The sequence below is a fragment of the Gossypium hirsutum genome, chromosome D11 (genome assembly GCF_007990345.1).
Source record: "Gossypium hirsutum isolate 1008001.06 chromosome D11, Gossypium_hirsutum_v2.1, whole genome shotgun sequence".
NCBI classification, from domain to species: domain Eukaryota; kingdom Viridiplantae; phylum Streptophyta; class Magnoliopsida; order Malvales; family Malvaceae; genus Gossypium; species Gossypium hirsutum.
In genome coordinates this window covers 8846342-8862604 of record NC_053447.1, presented here as the reverse complement: position 1 = coordinate 8862604, position 16263 = coordinate 8846342, and the positions used below count along the sequence as shown (strand labels likewise).

General features: G+C 30.5%; 1 protein-coding gene across 3 annotated transcripts; it reads right to left on the bottom strand.

Moving 5' to 3' along the window:
* Window positions 1-4928: 4928 nt before the first annotated feature.
* On the bottom strand, window positions 4929-8951 carry LOC107923326 (jasmonoyl--L-amino acid synthetase JAR4). 3 transcript variants are annotated; one of them, XM_041105926.1, is made up of 5 exons: window positions 8834-8951; window positions 7695-8056; window positions 7520-7621; window positions 6527-7350; window positions 4929-5531 (listed from the first exon to the last, which is right to left on the bottom strand). In XM_041105926.1, exons 2-5 carry the CDS (start codon window positions 7985-7987, stop codon window positions 4993-4995), a joined length of 1758 nt encoding a protein of 585 aa, XP_040961860.1. In that variant the 5' UTR covers window positions 7988-8056; window positions 8834-8951; the 3' UTR covers window positions 4929-4992. The 3 variants fall into 3 exon arrangements, with proteins under 3 accessions (XP_040961860.1, XP_040961861.1, XP_016709018.2); XM_041105927.1 differs by having other exon boundaries at window positions 7695-7995; window positions 8834-8925; XM_016853529.2 differs by lacking the exon at window positions 8834-8951 and having other exon boundaries at window positions 7695-8823.
* Between the last annotated feature and the right edge of the window lie 7312 nt (window positions 8952-16263).

Sequence of the window (16263 nt, the reverse complement as noted above, 5' to 3'; positions counted from 1 at the left end):
TCTGGTAGCCTCTGAATCTACATCTTTTGTAGAAACTGTTGATGTTGATTCAATAACTGTACTTCCATTTAAAAAATACAAGTTATTTCTTCTTGTGCCTTTCATCACCGTCAGTTGCCCAACTACTACTTTTAGTAATCCATATCTCAAAGTGATTGTGAGCCCTTTAGATTCTAGGGCACCTAATGAGATGAGATTTTTCTTCAGGCTAGGTACGTAGCGAACATCTGTCAAGACTTGGATTGAGCTGTCGTGATTCTTCAATTAGACTGTACCCACTCCCATTGTCTTACAAGCACTATCATTGCCCATAAGAACAATTCCACCTTCTAGCTCTTTAAGACTAGAAAACCAGTCCTTATTAGGACACATATGGTAAGTACATCCTGAATCCAAAATCCACTCATCCGTTTGACATGCCATTGCCATGCCAACCAAGCTAAAGTCTGACTCCTCATCATGCTCCGCTACACATGCATTAGAAATAGCCTTGCCCTTTTGTAGCTTAGGACAATTCTTTTTCCAATGCCCTTTTTCACGGCAAAAGGCACATTCATCTTTGGCGGGTCTCCCTTTGGACTTTCCCCTTCTACCAGATTTGCTGCTGTGTGAACGACCTCTTACTGTTAAGACTTCTGCGATTGTATCTCTGTGATCTCTTTTATCTTTCTTTCGAGTCTCAAATCTATACAACGCACTACAGACTGCATCAAATGTGATCGTGTCCTTCCCATGAAGCAATGTGGTGGTAAGATGATCATATTCATCAGGAAGGGAATTCAACAACAATAATGCCTTGTCTTCATCTTCAAATTTCTCATCCAAATTTAGCAAGTCTGCTAAAATTTTATTGAATGAGCTCACATGGTCATTCATCGACATACCGGGTGCATACGTGAATCGATGAAGTTTTTTTTCATATAAAGCCTATTTTCAAGACTTTTCGTTAGAAACTTTTCTTCCAGTGTATCCCATAACTTCTTCGCTGATGTCTCCCTCATGACAGAGTACTTCTGCTCTTTGGCCAAACATAGGCGGATTGTACCACACGCCTGTCTATTGATCTTGGCCCACTCCTTGTCATCCATCTTGTCAGGTTTTTCTTCAAGGGCTATATCTAGCTCTTGCTGACATAAGACATCCAGGATCTCACATTGCCACATACCAAAATTATTGGTACCGTCAAATTTCTCTACTTCAAATTTTGCATTTGTCACAGTAGTCCTTGTTGATGACGATGCTGCTGCCATTTTTCTCCTCAATCCCAACTACTGTATACGTGAACAGTACCGTATACATGAATAGTGTCGTATACGTAAATAGTACCATATACATGAATAGTGCCGTATACGTGAATAGTACCGTAAACGGTCGTATTCCCCAAGTACGAACCTGGCTCTGGTACCAATTGTTGCGCGGAAGCGTGTGAAAGAGTAAAATTATTGTACTGAAAAATCACACTAAGTTCAATTCCCAGGAAAGAGAGGTAGATCACGAAGATCACTTAAATACCAAGTCTTTCCTAGCCAGAATATCCCTCTATCGTAATTTAATAGCACAATAAATCACTACAATCACATTCACAAAATATGCAAAACAAATAATAAAGAACACCAGAATTTTAAAGAGGTTCAGCAAATTTTGCCTACGTCCTCGGGCACTACCAAATATATTTCACTCCAAAAATTACAAGTGAAATTTACAAATAGAGAGAGAGAATAATGCCTTAAGTAGATAATGGCAATTATGGGATGAAGAAAGTAAGCAATGGTTAGGCCTATTTATAGTTGAGGTTCAAGGATCAACTTGCAATGTCCCTATACAATTAGGGACCAAAATTGCAATTATCCCATGCCAACTTTTAACCCAACTTGCCAACCAATATTACTTTCTACTTTCGGTGCCCACCCCATTTGACTTTTCAAACAATGGTGGGTTCCAATAAAAAAGAACAAGAATATGCAAGTTTTCCTTTCATTGTTGTTGCTTCCCGCTGTATTTTACCGATTCGGGCCATGGTCTAAGGTTTGAATTCCGGAAATGCCGCTTGGTAGTTGGTGTTAAACTGTTGTACTTGTAAATTACGGTTATGAGTTTATATGTGAAACCGTAGCAGATATATTGCCTTTTTTGGAATTTCTTTTCCTTTGCTCTTTTCCATTCATCTTTTTTGGCTAATATATTTTCCATTATTTTCTTTGAATTTTTTTCTGTAATGTTAGTAACAGTGAAACAACGTTAATAATATATATTTAAAAATAAGCAAAAATAATTTATTATTTTTCTTAATTTAATTTTAAAAATTAGCTAATTTTTTTAATTTGATTCCTAAACTCAAATTATATTAATATGTTAAATGTCATGTCATCACCGAATACTTTTAACAATTTTGTATAATATCTAAAAATTAAATAAAGATATAAAATTTTTAAGGGGTGATGTGGCCTAATCTCTAAGTACTAAATTAGTTTACTTTATCAGATCTAAGTTTAAAGACTAAGGCTCCGTTTGTTTTACTGAAAATGGCTTCCGGAAAATGATTTCTGGAAAAACTAATATTTTCTGGTGTTTGGATGAATCTGTGTAAAATATTTTCTTTTGTTTGACAGGTTCTTTAAAAATATTTTATAAAAGTCGTTTTCAATTAAACAAACATACATTTGAGATTTTATTTTTATTTTTTCATTGTTTAAATGAGTTTATTCTATATCTATAATTTTATATTTTACATTATTTTTACATATATTAAAAATATTTTGTTAAATTTAGGTTCATTGCAACGATTATTTTTAGTTACATGACTACTTTTTTATTTAAAAATGTGACATTAACAAAATTGACAAAAAAAATCAACAATGTCAGCAGTTGGACTTGATTTTCAAATCTGGAAAGTAGAGGGGCTAAATTCTTGAAAATAAAACTACAGAAACTAAATTGCAAATTTGTGAAAAGTATATAGACTTATGACATATTTTAACATTTATAATACAAAACATTTATTATTAATATATTTATAATATATTAATAATACAAAACATTTATTATTAATACAAAATAATTTGAATTATGATAATACAAACCGTGCTTCTCGTGTCTACTCCTCGTCCACTTTTTCTTTTCCTTTCTTCGTGGATGCCTCGGGTGCGATATTAGCTATGAAAAATTAAGATAATTTCCATAATCATTAATACAATATAAATTTTTCATCTAATACTTGAATTTCTATTTTACTTTCATCCCAATTTCAATTTAACCCCTAAATAGATTCATTTATTTTTCTATCTCAAGTCATACCTCATTTCTACTCAATTTCAACTAAACTTAAACTTAACTATCTAATTTTTATCATTAATTCCTAGTTTCAAAATTCTTGCAATTTTGGTCCTTATTATATAGACTTTATAACTTATTTTACCATTTAATACATCTCCCAATTCTAATTAGAAATTTTATTAATTCAATTTCTAATTCACAGGCAAAATTAATGTCTAAAAATCTAATGACTTCCAAAATTTTCAGCATAAACTTAATAATATTTTATTCTAGGTTCATAAAAACTCAAAAATTACAAGAAAAAAACTTAAACTTAATTTGACTTACCAATTTAGAATTAAACCTTGAAAATCCTAAACTTCTTCTTTTCTTTTCTCTTTTTCTTTGCTTTCTGTTTCGTCCTCTATTCTGTTTCTATGTTTCCTCTGTTTTCTTTCTTTACTTTACTTTATATATAATAATATAATATATAGTAATAAAACATAATAAATATCTTTATTATTTAATAATATATGAGATTTTTAAGGATTAACCGTCTCAACTTATGTTTTTGGTTTAATTGTCCTTTTAGTCCTTTTTACTTTCTTTGTATCATATTTATTTATTAATTTAATAATAATATAATATATAATTATAACAAATATCCTTTACTTAAATAATAAGTAAATTTAATACAAATGTACATATTTTAATTACACACTTGTATTTTATCATCCCCTTACACTTGTCTTTATTTATTCTATAATATAATAATAACTAATAAATATCTTTTGCTTATTATTTAAAAAAATATACAAATATATTACAAGTGTATTTTTATGTATTTTACACATATTTATTATCACTACCACACATTTGTCACTATTTTAATATAAAACCATAATAATAATAATAATAATAAACTCTTCCCATTTGCCGCCTCACCTAATGAAATAGGCATAATTTCCTATTTAATCCCCTTTATTTTATATTAATCTATAATTAAATTTTTACCCCTAATTCAATTTAGTCATTTTTTAATATTTTCTCTAAGTTGAGCTAATTTCACTTAATTAAAGCCTATTTAAACATACTACCAAACTCACAATTACTCCTAATATTTATTTACGGACTCGGTTTGCTAAGACGGAGGCCTGATAATGTACTTTTCCAATGCCCGTGAATTTTGGGTCATTACAGAAAATTTCAAATCGAATTAGGATAATAAAATAGATTCGTCAACTCGATTAATTCAAAAAAAATTTATTTGATTCATTTGAACGCTCACCCTAAATTAAACATTAAATTTTACAAAATTTAATTTAAAAAATTTGAAAATCAAAGTTAACAACTTTACTTTGTTGATTAAGAACACAGGCTCAACCATAGCCCACAATTTTTATACTTAATCCACACTTCCACTGAAAGATAGTTTTAATTTCATCGGACGTACCCTAAAAGTGTTATATTTTTTCAAATAAAGAAGTTTAAACTTCCTAGTTGGTCCTACTTCATCATGTCCATTAAAAACAAATATAGGGATTCAAGCAATTATCTTGAGATTAAAGTCTAACCTACTACGGACAGCAACCACCAAACCTTAAAAATCAACTATGGGGCCTATATGACAAGCCCCACAAAAAATCAAATGATATGTTGCATTAGTAAGATGATGATTAAGCGAATAAACACCCTTCATTTATTTATATATAAATAGAAATAACGAGAAAATTTTACATTCTAGAAAGCAGTACTGAAATAGTTCTTAGCAACATTGTCACACAAGATTTGCAACACTTTATTGTTTGTCGGCCCTACATATCGCGGTGTTTTGAATTGACTAACAACAGCTCCTAATCTTAAATAGTGATCAAGAATCTTGTGGAAAGTTCCCTTCCAAACAACTCGGAGCTCAAGGGGACCAATGGCATTAACCTTGCGTGAACTAACATAGCCTGCATCCACGAAAGATCGATCCAAACAATTGCAACATTCTTTTAGGACCTCGTCGCTTACTTCCCCACTAATTTCCCAAAAGATCACATAATGACCTGGGTCAGCCGATACGTCCACATTACTAGAGAAATCAATCACTTCCCGTTTTTCCTCGGCAATTAACTTGGCGGCTTCTTCCACGGCAAGTTGTAAATCTTTCTCGGTGTTCTTGTCGATGTTTATGGTGAGCATGAGATTCCTCCTGCAAACAAATTTCAGTTCCGGGGTTGAGTTATGGAAGCCCATAACCTTGACCACGTCCCCTAACCTATACCTGTATAAACCTGAGATTTACAGATGAAACGATATTAGAGAATTGGACTTATTTTAAAAATTAGGACGTAAATAGATGCTACAATGTTTCCAAGCAAAAGGACAACCAACAAATTACACTAATAAGATGACAAACATTTCAAATAGCTCAATACTTAATGTTGACTATATACATATACATCTACAAGTAAATAATGCAACTACTTGCCAACCAGGATTCGATTGCCGGTGACTAAAATACAAGAAGTTTCCACCAATCATCTTTAAAAGTATTATATTTATGTTTGATGAGCGTGATTAACTTCATGATTTCTAAACTTTTATATGACTCTACACAAATACCTATGCAAAAACCCTAAAAGCATCCATTTGGCCATAATTAAAACCATTAACCTCCTCTATGTAGTTTGAGATGACAACTAATTAGACAGCCATCAATGACTTACTTATATACTTGAATGATTTTAGAAAGGGGAAAACCAAGAGCTAAAAGGTGTCTTAAGAAAAACTTCATGAAAATATGATAAAGAATACCATCTTACTTTAAAAATTGCATAGAAATAAATTATATAAATAAAGAAACATATGAAGACATGATGGATCAGATATGTCTCCTTTATTTATGAGTTTTATCTCTGCATCTAAGAAACAGAAGTTACCAAATTCTTAATACAAAAGTTACTAGTATGAAGCAACGAGAAATATCGCATAGCACACATGGGTGTTCTTGAAAATAGAACTTCTATTTCCTAGTTTTGAGGAAAGTACCAACAAAGAACCATGTGCATGCACAGAAAGATATATCGAAAAGCCAAATGAATTATAAGTACTGTTTGATATAGCTACTTCATAATTATATGAACAAGGTGCGATTTTATCTTAACCAACTACATCTGAAATGTCTGAATTAAAGAAATTTATTCGGAACAATGCAAGCAGTTATGAAAACAAAAAGCATAGGAAGGAGAAGAATTATCTGAACCACAAGGTGAAAATTTTAAGGTACCTGCAAAGCTTGTGATGATAACCTCATATTCTTCACCAACCTTAACTTCAGTGAGACCCACTGGCTTTGGCTCCGTGGAAAGGAAAGAAACATTGCCATTTTCTTGCATATGCCCCTCAACATTCTCTTTCAGAGGAATGAACTCAAAATACCCAATATTAGGAAGCACAGCATAAGTAGTTGACTCAGGAGGTAGACTTGGATTGATATTTGCCCCAATCCACCCCTCAGAAGAACCGTAATCAGCACTTATAAGAGGCACATCCGCAGCATAATGCCTTAACTTTTTCAGATAAGGCTCCATGGACCCAGTCATGATCCCATAAATGTATTTAACATTAGGGAACAGCTCTGGTATTAATCCATACCAATTACTTAATCTTGAACATTTCTTCTCAATCAAAGCAGCCAATTCAGGATTTGGCTTCAGCAATTTGGCCATAGCAGATCGAACAGAAGGAAAAGTGATCCGGCTTGTGAGGACCCCTTCTCTTATATCATCACAAAGCTCTTCCCAAACTTGTTCGAAAGTTCGAAATGCAAGAACAATGCTATGTGCAAAAGTAGAGGAAACCAACTGAATTTCCTCATGAAAAATCAGCCCGCATAAAAGATGGCAGTACAAAGATTGGTGAAAATCAGGACCAACTATCACCTCATCAGGGCTGCAACACTCAGATTGCATTGCTGTCATCGCTTTTTTGAACTGCGGATTGCGAAAAACATTGGTGGTTGCAGTTCCAGCAAACAAACCCCCTTTAGTCTTGCTATGCTTGCTACTGTAAATGAACTGCAAAGCCTTCCCATTCTCAATAGGAAATTCTCTGTATTCCAAAAATAGAAACAAATTAATAACAACTCAAAAAAATTGTTTACTGGTGGGCTGTGGGCATAACACGTATATTTCAAAGCTAGTTAATGTCCACTATATCATAAAAGTTGAAAATAAAGGTGTGGATAAAAGGGAAACTGCTAGTATATTCAATTAATTACCTGTTTCTGAAAGCAAAGGAAGTATGGTATATCTGCAAAGTAGTTTCCATCAATTCATTATTGAAAGGCACAAATTTGGGCTTTCCTTGAGTAGTGCCAGAGCTGCGAATTTCAATAAAAGGCTGTTAGTCTTGGAAACCAAATGATAGCAAACAAACTAAGAGGTAGAAAGTACCTCAGAGAAATGGTTGTTATCGGTTTTCCGGTGAGAATCGGAGAAAAAGCACCATCAGCAACTCTTTGAATATAAGGCTCCAAGTCCTTGTGAGTGACGAGAGGAACACAAGCCTTGAAGCTTTCAGGGTCAGTTCTACCATTGAGGCCCATATTCTGCAAATACTCGGCGCATCCATTTTCTTCCAAAATCATCTTTAAAGTCTCTCTTTGAACATTCTCAGCATCTTTGGTCATTACTTCGAAATCTCCTATTAGCTTTTCAACGTCCAGAATCTCCATCTTTTCCAACATCGTTGAAACTATGACCAAAAATAAGAGAAGGCGATGAAATGATCACTATCTAACTTCCCCTTGAAGAAACTGATTGGAAAGCATGAAAAAAAAGCAAATTACTATCAAGTTCTCAAAAAAAAAAAAAAGGTTCTAAACTAGTTTTTTCCTTTTTTATGCAGCCAAGTACTAGCAAGATGGAGCCTGTATTTCATATCGGTAAGTGCAAATAAAAAGAAATTAATTCAGGTAAAAGAAAAAAGGCAAATCGCAAAAGCAAATGGGTTATGGAGAGCAAAGTTGTATAATCACGAAAAACTATGACAATAAATAATTGAAACTCAACCATGAAGAAGTTTGTAGCAAACTTATTGCCGTCTAGAAAGTAAAGAACGGAGATTGAAATGCAAATTGTATCACAAATTTGAACTTTTCCTAAACTTAAAACTCATAATTTTCGAAACTGAACCAAACCAATCATTTGAACTGAGAACCAACAAATCCGACGGTCCGATCACCCTTATAAAACGGAAATTAGATAAACTGTTGAGAACCGGTTAAAAACGGGTTAAACCGATATTGGTTTACGTCTTGTGATTTTCAGTTTGCTTTTCTTCATCTTTGAGCTTTGGATAGTCTCTTTTTCAAACTTGCTTCTTTTTTATTCGAACAGACAAATTTGAATCAACTTTAAAAGAAGTGCCTGCCTGAAGTAAGGCAAGTGAACAACACTAAACTCCCCCCCCCAAAAAAATTTCAATAAAACAGAATTAGAAAGGGGAATCTGTAGCTTGAAAATCTGTGAAAAAATTCCTTTTGTTTTAGTTCAAAGGCAGAGAGAAGAAGAAAAAGAAGGAAGCCAATTACCTAAAGAAGGTCAATCTTTTAAGTGAAGGAGAGAATGAGAGAAGCTGATTTTGAGTACGAAATTTCGTAAGGTATCCAATTTTTATAGGAAGAGAAAAGAGATAAAGTTTGGCCAAAGGCGTTACCATTTTTTGTCATTTTCTGTTTTTGTTTTATTTGTTTAACCGCTTCAAGTAGAAGAAGCAGTGTTGTAGTACAGTTCGATGACCAATGAGTGGGTGGCTAGCTAGCTTTGAACCTTGATAAGGATAGTTAGGTTTCGGGACCCAAACCCCCTTTTCCAACAGAAAATGACTCATGTCATATAACATGTAATGATTTATTATCTAATCTTCCTACAACGAATTGAATTAATTTATTACCATAAATAAACAATGCGCTATGTAATTAAAATAATATTTAATTTAATTTAATACTCAAAAAGATTTTTAAAAAATTGATGACACGTAGTAAAAATTGAAAATAAGAACATACAAAAATTATGTTAAAAATGAAGAAATTAAAATACTATTATTTAAAATAATTCTATACAATAGTTGTGGACATTTATATAGATTTTTCATATTTTTATAAATTCCGTTTGTTTCACTACTTTCGGAAAATATTTCATAAAAGTTGTTTTAATGAAACAAACATACATTTGAGGTTTTCTTATTTTTTCATTGTTTAATTGAATTTATTTTTATCTATAATTTTATATTTTACATTGTTTTTGTATATATTAAAATGTTATGTTAAATTCAGATTTATTACAACGTCATTTTTAATTACATGACTACCAAGTGAGTTTTTTTTTTAAATGTGACATCAACAAAATTGAAAAAAAATTTAACGATGTCAACAATTAAACTTGATTTTCAAATTTGAAAAGTAAAGACTAAATTGCAAATCTATGAAGTGTACATATACTTATGACATATTTTAACTTTTATACTACAAAACATTTATTATTAATATATTTATAATTGTAATAAATATTATTATTAAAATATTGAATATTTTCAATAATATGTGAATAATATTATTTAAAGTTATTATTTTTAAAATTTATTATTAAAATAAAATTAAAATATTAAATAATTTATTAAAATAATAAATTATATTTATTATATTAATAATTTATTATATAACTAAATATAAATAATTAATATGTATGTTTAATAATATTGAAAATTTTTATATTTTAATAATTTTAAATGTTTTTAAATATAAAAATAAAATTTATTATCAATATAATAATATTAAGCTTGATTTAAGTTAATTTTTATATAAAAATAAAATTATCCATTAAAGAGGCTCTTTTCCGGAAAATGACTTACGCTTTTCAAAAGGGTAAGTCATTTTACAGGAAAAATGACTTATTTTACGTTGACATGTAAGTCATTTTCTGTTGACCAAGCTGTTTGTTGTGAAGCAAACACATAAAAATGCAGAAAATATTTTCCGTAAAACCTTTTCCATATAAACAAACAAACCCTAATAAATTAATATATTTATTTATATTAAAATTTAATTTAAATAAGACATGTTTTATGATAATATTATTTATCTTTATGATCATTTTCATATTTTATTTCTAAATTTTGAACATTAAACTATATTATTGTTAAGGATAAATAAAAAAGAATTTAAATAAAATTTCTATGGAAAAACACATTGTAGTGAAGCTTGTTTCCTTGTACTTGACGATATAAAATAATTTTAATGGGATATGTGATTTTTTAACAACACAATAATTAATAATTATCATTTTAGTAATCTAAATTCAAAAAAATATAAATGTGATAAATTATCACTATATTATAATATTAATTATATAAATTACATTTTTTAAAAATTAAATTTTTTAGGACGTTTTTTTAATAAAACAAACAACATAATTATCATTTTGTTGTCTAAATTCAAGATCTCACATATGATCATTATCTAAATATTTATTCAAAATTAAATTTAAAACATTATTAGAAATATAGATGATAATTTTGTTTATCTAAAATAGTTCAAATTTATAATTTTCTTTTTAATTATCATTCCTGAGTAACATGGAGTACATATTTATAAAAATTTGCTCTTTTGTTAACTTGAGCATGAATTAGGACCAATTTGTAAAATTTTGAAATTCTCAGATCGACATCACAACTTCACCATCTCCACACCGTGACGTTGCTAATTCAATGAGTCGCGTCGCGACATCATGCACATCAACATTATGACGTCACTCTCTATCAGCTCACGTTGCAACGTTGGGAGTTGGTAGTCATGACGAGGCCCCTTTTTTTTTGCTTAAATCTTCTTTGATACCTAATTCAACCATTTGCAAATCAACCTAAACATAGCATATATCTTTTAACAATTAAAAACATTCCATTCCGTACCATACCATGCTAATACAATCACCTAAACATGTCACTCAAACATTTAACATGTTATATACAACATGATGATCATCTAAACTTAAATGTATCTTTACTTATGTCATATGAAAAATCAAAGGCTTATATAATTTCATTTAGATACAACAAAAAATATAAGTGAATCGCGTTTCTTCCTTTGCATCTAAACATGCCAATTCTAATTTACTCATCAACTCATTACACCTAAACAATCTCACCTTTCAATCTGTAACAGCTCGTTTTTAGTGAAATCGAAACAGTGGTTTTGGGACCACAAATTCAAGTTCGAAAAGAAGATTATTTATAATATTATTTTATGAAAATTTCGTTAAGAAAATTTTACTGGTTTGATGCTTAATTAGATGAAAAGGATCAAATTGCATGAAATGAAAAGGTTGAGTTCTAGTAGCTTTATGTATCAAATAGCTATGGAATTCAAAGTTTGGGGTCCTTATATGACAAATAGACCATTAAGAGAAGGTAGTAGATAAGGATGATGATTCATCCATGGAAATTTAATTTAAAAAATGATAAAATTGGAAAGAAAAAAATGAAAAGATGAAAAATAATTAAATAACCAAAAATATCATCATTTATCATCATCTTTCCCAATTTTTTTATGGAAACCCTAGCTAAGAAAAAAGAGAAAAGGGCTCAAGCAAGCTTTCTTGGCTTAATTAGATTGTCATGTTATTAGTAATTTTTATGTTTCCGAGATCGTAATAGCTTAATTAAGCTATTTTGAGGATTAATTTGCAAAGTTATCAAAGTTCTAGGATTTTTCCATGGATGAATATAGTTGAATTATGAAGTTTTATGGTAGAAAATGAAAAGTTGTTGATAGATAAACATCTTTTGTTAAGGGAATTTTAACGAAAACATGATTTAGGGACTAAATTGATAAGTTGTAAAATTCATGGAAAATTTCTAATTTTTGAGAAATTTAGGGACTGCTATTGTTATATGTAAAAATTGGTTAGGCTTGGAATAAGGACTAAATTGAATGAATTTCATTTTTTCGAGCCTAGGGATGAAATCGTCATTAATTAAAAGTATAGGGGTAAAATAGTAATTTTTCCTAAGATATGAAATGGATTGAATTGATTATGAATTGTATTAAATTAAGTTAAATTTACTCATATAGATCCGGAAAGACAAAATACGGAATTTGATCGAGGAAAGGAAAAAGTGTTAATTAGTAGATTACGAATCACGAACATTTGTCAAGGTAAGTTGATGTAACTTAATTGTGTAATTATATGTTTGAATTGATTTGAATGATTTGTATGTGAAATTGTATATTGGCCATGTATATGAAATCTGATCACATATCCGAAAATACCCGATAAATATTAAATCCCGTTTGAATGAATGAAATTCGATTGGATACAGGGTTCTATTTCCTGAAATGGTAGTGGTCCTGCATATGTTACGTACATATCGTAGCTCGAAAGAGCGTCCCGTTACAAGCCCTCTCAAGCTTCCAGTTAAATAGTTCTTACGAGCTTCCCGTTAATAGCTCTTCGGAGCAACCCGATCGGTCGTGACCCTACATGTATTGTGGGCCCACTACAGCTCTTATGAGCGTCCCGTATATGACTCTTTATGAGCTTCCCGTTATTGCTCGCTTGAACTTCTCGTTATATGGCTATCCGATGCTTCTTGATTAAGCGCTATTCGGAGCTACTCGTTAAGTGCTCTTTGGAGCTACCTGTTATATGCTCGCATGAGCATTCTAAATATGGCTCTTATGAGCTTCCCGTTATTAAGCCCGGATAAGCTTCCTGTTACATGCGCACATGAGCATCCCGTTATATAGGCTTGAGAGAGAGCTTTCTGTTTATATGCTTGTAAAAGTACTCCCGAATATAAATTGACGGATTTATAGTATTGTACACTTCATGTGTACTACCCAAGTATCCATCGAGATTTCAAATGATTCAACGGGTGAAATTCTGACATGAGAACATATGCAATCAAAATGAAACCATTATCTGTATATACATGAAATACTTGGAAACCCGATATTTGATGAGCTCATCCTTGTTATTGATATTTACATGAAATACATACTAACATGTTTGTTGAGGTTATGTGTGCTAGACTAATGGCTAAATTGCTTTGGATGTATTCTTGTATGTTTACTATAAATGTAAATGAATGATAAGTAAATTTTCCGTTATACGGACTTACTAAACACTAAGAGCACGTTTGGTTCGCTGTAATGGAATAGAGGCGTAATAGCAAATCAATTGTTTGGTTGAATGTAATGGAATAGAGGCGTAATAGTATTCTTGTGTTTGGTTGAATGGAATGGAGGTGTAATAGCATAATGGAAAAAACTAAAATGACTAGAATACTCTTAGCAGAAATTTGTTTAGGTAAATTATTATTGTTATTGTTATTAAATTTTAATAAGATTATTAATATCAATAATAAATAATTTAATCATATTTTAACATAATTATTATTAAATATATTTTAATTAAAATATATAATTTAATAAAATTCTTAATAATCAATATTCTTATATGAATTTACTCAAATCATAATATATGATACTATAAAATATAATTTGAAATAATTATTATTAAATATATTTTAATTAAAATATATGATTTAATAAAATTCTTAATAATCAATATTCTTATATGAATTTACTAAAATCATAATATATGATACTATAAAATATAATTTGAAATAATTATTATTAAATATATTTTAATTAAAATATATGATTTAATAAAATTCTTAATAATTATTACTAATAAATTTTCTTATATGAATTTGTATAATTTAAAATAATTATTATTAAATATAATTTTATAATATATAATTTTATAAAATTCTTGATAATAAATTTTCTTATATGAATTTATATAATTTAAAATAATTAATATTAAATATAATTTAATAATGATATATAATTTCATAAAATTCTTAATAATAAATATTCTTATATGAATTTAATAAAATCATAATATAACTTGAGAATTATATTCTACATCATAATCCATATGTTATATAGTTTTACAACATCAAAAAGTTTGAACATTGATTTTTAATGGTCAGAAAGAAATCTTTTGACCCATTCCAATTGCGCATCAGAAGGTAAACTAAAGAAAACGAGCATTTGAGTTGGATGATCTGGAATTTTACTCAAAGCTCGATACCGCTTATCGACGGTTAAACCTTCAATTTCCCATAAGGTTGAATATAAATTTGTAGCTTTCTCTTGGATGATCTGGAATTCTTCTGACTTTTGCTGAACTACCACATCGGAGGCAATACTCCTACTGATTTGTTCGCCAATGGCCCGCATGTTTTCGGCCAATAAAATGGCAACCTCATTAAATGAAGAAGACATATTATCACGAGCATCAGGTTTCTTCTTTTTCTTGTTTGAAGATGAGGAACCCCTTTGGTCTCTATCTCGTCGCGGCTCCGTAGTAGAAACATCCATGTCATCCAAAGAGACGTCAGCTTCGCAATCATAGAATGAGTTTCTTTCTTCATTCATATTTGTAGTAGGTATACACTCAGCATTTATTTCTTCAAGAACATCAGCAGCTGTTTGAGCATCTTTCCCAGCCGCTCGATCTCTTGCGTATATGGCAGTAAGCTGGTCATAGTAAGGGAAAGTACGATGTCTGAATTGAACGGCTTCTTTGTAACTCTAAAAAAATGAGGAAATCATATTAGTTATAAGTTTGGTAAAAATAAGATAATAAAGACTTGAAATAATTCTTACCTTTAAATAGGAGTCCCAAACCGCATCTTCAGCAACAACGAGCTGCCTATGCTCGTCCCAACCAAAACCGCTATTGTTTTGGCCATTAAGGATGTCATACACGATTGACCACTCCCTTTTTAGTAACCTAATCCTCAATTCAATATTAGGTTGCGCCTTCAACATTGCATTTGGTAAAGCCTTTTCTAGCATTTTTTCCAACTCGTTTAAATAACCGGCTTTGAACCCGGTATCAATATTAAATGTTCCAACATTGTGCAAGTCCACCATGCAGGAAACCAATGCTGCATCTTCTTCTGGAACCCATTTTCTTTTGGTTCCTCGAGAAGCTTGAGAAGAAGCATTTGATTCTGGAACACCTGACATAATTATCTGAAGAAAAAAAAACAAATTATATTAATTACTATTAATATCATGAATCAAAAGGTGAACACTTTATAAAATTATAATTAAGTTCAATATCATGAATCAAAAGCTCAATACTAAATTTAAAATTATAACACATGCTTAATGAAAAGAAATTAAATTATAATTCAACAAGTTTAGTACAATACAAAAATCAATTCAAACACCACCAAAGTTTCACAAACTAGATACATAAAATAACATAAACAAATTAACTCAAACTCATTTTGTCCCTAAACCTAACTAATTTCTAGATGCTTGCCATTCATTGAACATTTGGTTGGCTAGTTCCATCCTCCAAGTAGCCCAAGCATCCGATGGATGAATATTTGCGATATTCGGTTCATCGTCATCCACCACATTACTAGGTAATCCTTCTCCCACATCCGCTTCAATAGGATCAATACTCATATTGGTTCGAATAAAATTATGGAGCAAACAACATGCAATAATAATTCTATTGTGCACCCTTGCAGGATAGAATGATGGACTCCTAAGTATTCCCCATCTAAGTTTTAATAACCCAAAGCATCTTTCAATAACATTACGTGCTGAGGCATGTTTCATATTAAAAAACTCTTGCGGAGAACTTAGCTGATAACCCTGACGCCACTCATTCAAATGATATCGTTGTCCTCTAAAAGGCGCAAGAAATCCCTCACAATTTGTGTATCCAGCATCAACTAGATAATAACAACCTATAATTTTTTTTTAAATGATTAATTCAACACAAAAAGTTTGATCTTAATGAATAATTCAAAGTCCTCTAACTATCAACTTTACCATGAGGAACTTTTAGTCCATGTCTTCTACTAATGGCATCTCGAAGAACCCGTCCATCAGCAACTGAACCTTCCCAACCAGGAAGAACATAAACAAAT